The 4984-nt window shown below is 37.1% G+C and overlaps 1 protein-coding gene across 1 annotated transcript; it reads right to left on the bottom strand.

The window, feature by feature from the left end:
* Nucleotides 1-683: 683 nt before the first annotated feature.
* On the bottom strand, nt 684-4338 carry LOC147403070 (Tetratricopeptide repeat (TPR)-like superfamily protein). The gene is made up of 7 exons (XM_086438519.1): nt 3802-4338; nt 3643-3709; nt 2127-2166; nt 1903-2035; nt 1587-1658; nt 1416-1496; nt 684-1087 (listed from the first exon to the last, which is right to left on the bottom strand). Exons 1-7 carry the CDS (start codon nt 4087-4089, stop codon nt 929-931), a joined length of 840 nt encoding a protein of 279 aa, XP_086294645.1. The 5' UTR covers nt 4090-4338; the 3' UTR covers nt 684-928.
* Nucleotides 4339-4984: the final 646 nt, after the last annotated feature.

Raw genomic sequence — 4984 nt, 5'->3', positions numbered from 1 at the left:
ATTTTTTTTTTGGTTGGACAAGAAAGGATTTACTGGTCAGCGTGAATGTGGGCTCAATGGGTTTTGAACCTGTTATGGCTTCAATACTTGACACATCTTACCAACTTAACTTAGTTGGCAACTTCAGAAGCATTCTTAGTAGCATTGCCAACCGCTTTAATTGGTTTTTTTCTTCTTATTTTAACACCTGTTCGTTAGAACTATTGGTGCATTTTTCATGAATCTATTCTGACTAGGTAAAAGCATGATATAGTCCTAGGTGTGACACATGTTGTCTCAAGATCAACATCAAGCACACATACAACAGGAAGTTGGGTTGTGAATACCTTGGATCCTAAGGGTTTGCAATGGGCCGCACTAACCTCACAAGATCCCAACTTCTTGGTAGGAAGAGAGATTCACAATAGAACTGTGCCGATGATAACCAAGACAAGACCTCTGAAGAAGGTTGGTCGGGAACATCCCGCCAACCAATAACAGAAGACATGATTCAAGGAAGACGATAATCTCAAAACTCAACATCATGGTGGGTGTTATTGGTGCATTCATAACTTACACAATTGATAAGTGATCTATAAATGAAGGAAACAAATTAATTACTCAGAGATTAAAAGAATTGAAAAAAAAAAAAGCACTCTTAAAAAATATAACTTTTGCAAGTACCACATTGGTGCACAAAGATTGAAGAAGATTGCAGATATATTGATTGTTGTGGAAAATCTAAAGGCGCGCAAACTAATGTAAACACCTCCCCCTACAAGGTGGCAGACTAATGGAGATATAATTTTAATTAGGTATTATAACTGATGAGCTTAATCATACATATACTCCCAACATGCACAGCAATCCAAGCCTCAAGTGATGGCAACCCCTTGGTGGAAACATGATTGTACCCTCAGGAAAGGTGAGCTTTGATATGGATTAGCGTTTACTCAGTAGGGGGGGACAAAATGAAGGGTTGATTGGAGCTCCAATTTCGACAAAGACAATGAACCTTGGCAAGGGCGACCATATAATCATCAGACCTTAGTCCATATGGGGATCGACAAGAAGCAAGTATGTGTAGTTTGGCAGATTCCGGATTGTTCTGCACAGGTGAAAATTGTTAAACTGTATCGATGCATCCACAAATAATTTTTCTATCATACCAGCAACCAAATTGAAGAATACATAAGCATTTATATAACCATAATTGGAAAAACAAAGAAGGAATAATAATTTCTGAGTTGTTGGACATCTTTTTGGTGACTGGTATGAGTTCAAATTTGTTTTGTGTTAGTTTGCCTGACACATAAATTGTTTAAGTTCCATCGTTCATAATTAATAACAAGAATTTTTTTATATATTAGAAGCACATGGTAATTATAAAGTGCAAGGTGAGAGATCCAACAAAAGGAGAATTAAGTATGACAAACCTGAGACTCATAATAAAGCCCAGCATACAAAGAAGCATAGAAATATTCACGGTCCTTCCCTTGCAAAAATGAGGAAACAAGCTGTAGAGAATAATCACATGCTTTGATTAGATGAATTCTTGGAAATAAATGCACCTTCATGAACCTAGATCACAAAACATACATCCACACCTTTTCTGGATCACCACCATCTTTGAACATATTATAAACTTCATGCATGACAGGTCGTGGATCACGGCCAACCTGATAAATAGAGTTGTAATTTTTAGGAACAAATATAACCATTAGTTGCAACGGATAAACCAATAACTCTGATCAGGGATCACATAAACATTGGTTGTAATGAATATAATTCACCACTAGTTTCAAATACATATGATCTTAATGAAATCTGTATGTGAATGTTGCATGCAAATTTGGTGAACTCAGTATCCACACAAGACTCAAAGAGGGAAGAATAAGCAATACCCAACAAGCACTGACTTGCCTCCAGAAATTTTCTCCTTGCTTCTTCCACTCCATGCAATTGAGCTTCACATAGGAAACACCATATCGACTCCTCTGTGTCATTTGGATTCTGTGAAACATCTAATCGAAACTGCTCTGCCCCTTCTTCAAATCTACATATATACCATCTTCAATTTTACCAAGTTCTAATTTTACAAACAAGCAATTTACAATAAGAATCCAAAATTGGTGAGATAACAATACCTATCCAGATAATACAATGATAGCCCCCTCTGCCAAAGATCTGATAAGAACCATTACAGAGTAGATATTGTCCAATTTAAAATTGATCAATATTGCAAATGAGTATTGCGTGTATTGAAAAATCACATTTAATCTTGTGTGGAAATGTGCCACCTTGAGGTATGTGCATCTATAATTCATAAAACTAAGGAATAGGGAGGAAGGAGTATTGTTCATCATTTCAAAATGCTCACTGGGGACACTGGAAGGTGGGGGTTCAGGGGTGGATCCCCCGGAAGAAATTTTCCTAAGAGTGATTTCGTCGATATGATGTAAACCCTAGTTATATTTTCTTAGGGGCATCTATATTTCTCATTACTCGGTGAAAGGATGTAATCTGTAACAGAGTTTTCTCTTCATAGTGGAATTGGTGTGGATCCATGGACATACCTCGATCTTATGTGAACCACATAAAATCTCTGCGTTTCTGTGTGTGTGTGATTGCATCTTTTTTTTTTTCCGTTCTCCATTGCTTCTGTTTTCCTTAAGTGTCCCTACTCGAGAAGTTATAAGGAAGAAGTCGTAATTGGGAGGTTCTAGGGAGAAAGTTTTTAGTTGGAGAGGTTATAGGGAGAAAACCCTTAGTCGGAGGGTTTTAGAGAGGGATTCCCAAGTAGGAAGGCTCTCCTAGTCCTCAGGAAGAATGTTGAGTCTTAATCCTGGTCTTTAGGAAGACTGCTGAATCGTAATCTTTAGGAAGGCCACTCAATCCATTGAAACCCCATTTAGCGAGGTAGGGAGACAACTAAACTGCCAAAGGCATGACCTCGTATGAGATTTGCCAAATGAAGAGGTCCCTAATATGATATGGAAAATGCTGAAGTGACTGTGCAAGACACAGCATTTAGACACTGAGATGACGTGGAGTGTGCTGATGAAAAGCATCCATGGTTCTATGCACACCTCCACGTCAGTTTAGTGTCTAATGCAATGTCCTGCACAGTCACTCTAGCACTACTCATGATGTCACTTCTACTAACCTACCACATTTATTGTTTAGAGTTGTGTTAAACCAACCAAAAGAAGACACTCAAATCCACTCTACTAACGCGGGATGTGCACAGAACCATATATTTTCCTCGAGATACACAAAAAACCGATGGTTATGTGCATATTCACATGAGTTGATTGGATTTGAGAGTCTTAGTTTTCTTAATAAAAAGGGGAAAAGATTCAAGGGAAAAAAAAGAGAAAAGAGTGGAAGAGGAACTTTGTGAAGAGATGAGCCTGAAATGTAATATGTAATAAGATGTATATTTCTCCAATTGATTGGCTCCAAAGAGTTTGATGACATAGTCACCAATTTGGGTGTCGTAAACCTAAAAATATAAAAAATCATCTTGTTCTCTCTTTCACTCCCCCCTCTCCTTGATTTGTTAGTGTGAAATTAATGTCCATTATGTTTTCGAATTGATTAAATTGAAAATAGTGATTTTTTTAAAACCCCGAAGGCACAATTAAAAAATTGGTGACATACATGCCTTTTGGCGAGGATCCAACTCGATCGCTCTATCAAACTCCATTAACGACCCCGAAACATCACCCTTGGGATCAAATAAAAGAACAATCAGAAATATAAAACCTAGTTTATCAAAGAAACTAAGATTGAGAGGAATCTTAGGAGAATAAATTATACCTCTCTGAAGAGTAGCATTCCTCGTCGAATTGCAATCACCGCTTCACGGGAAGAGTTTCCGCCTGTCAAGGCATCCCAAATCCCCGACACCGAAGGTAGGAACAACCGCCGAGACAATAATGGTGATAGAGTTTGTTGATTCTGCATTTTCGAAAGACTAACGCCATAGAATAGTAATCTTTTGGGGATTTTGACTCCAGTTGGAGATACAGAAGGAGCAAAGTATGAAGAGTTGGAAAAGCTGGGAGAAATGGAAACGTTGGGTTGCAAGTTCAGTGTTGAAACCATGGCGGTTCGATCAGAGAAATTTGAAAAAACAAAAATATGGTGAGTTGGTTTTTAATCGAAATGTTTCAATAACGATTTTGAGGAATTCGAAACCCTAGATTTGCAGAGATCAGAAGAAGAAGAATGGAGAGATAAGGTTCTTGAGAAGTGAGTGAGACTCGCAAGCGCGCCAAAGCCAACGACCACAATAAAACGGGTACAGTCGTTGTGACCTTTTATATTATGGATAATTTAGATATTGCCCTCAGGTTTCGGTGAATAACAATATCCGTTTCAATCCGATAACATCAGGTCTGGAATTTGGATTCCAAATAAGGATTGGATCCGATATCTTATTGGATTGAAACTGGATCAACCAGATCCGAATTATGTTAGAAAGTATATAAATTATATTATATATTAATTGAGATATATGAAGTTTATTTAGATTTTGTATATTACATCGGATTTGACCTTCTCTAGATTTGATCTGATTGTTAATGGATTGAATCTAAATCTTACTATTGAAAAATAAATATTAGACTCTTACCTTTTGGAATCCGATAAGTATTTGATCCGGTACCTATTGGATCAATATCGGACATGATCTGATCCTTATAGGATCGGTACCATCGATCCCAATCCGATCCGATCCATTGACAACCCTAAATATAGACTACTATTGAATGACTTAAACCATGCTCTCATAAATTATTGCTGGTCAATGATTTTTGTAAGAAATGCTTGGTTGTATAACAAGTATGTTTATATTTCCACGAGAAGGTGAATATCCTAAATGTTTACATTATCGGTAATGAAGTGCAATTAGTAGGTTAGAGAATAGGTTTTTTTTATTTAAAAAAAAAAATGGTTATTTTTTAAGATTGGTGTGCAACTAGAATCTTCTCTGTCACGC

This window comes from Akebia trifoliata, chromosome 4 (assembly GCF_017979445.1).
Source record: "Akebia trifoliata isolate Shusen 1 chromosome 4, ASM1797944v1, whole genome shotgun sequence".
Classification (NCBI taxonomy): Eukaryota; Viridiplantae; Streptophyta; class Magnoliopsida; order Ranunculales; family Lardizabalaceae; genus Akebia; species Akebia trifoliata.
The sequence above is the reverse complement of the archived record's forward strand: the minus strand, read 5'-3'. Positions and strand labels throughout refer to the sequence as shown.

What these genes read in the sequence shown, in the direction of transcription:
- LOC147403070 (XM_086438519.1), bottom strand. Translation starts at nt 4,089, where the DNA reads ATGGTTTCAACACTGAACTTGCAACCCAACGTTTCCATTTCTCCCAGC. An exon ending in GAATGCTACTCTTCAGAGAG is followed by an intron (nt 3,710 to 3,801) that starts GTATAATTTATT and finishes TTTGATCCCAAG; the next exon opens with GGTGATGTTTCGGGGTCGTT. An exon ending in GGATCCTCGCCAAAAGGCAT is followed by an intron (nt 2,167 to 3,642) that starts GTATGTCACCAA and finishes GGTTCTTATCAG; the next exon opens with ATCTTTGGCAGAGGGGGCTA.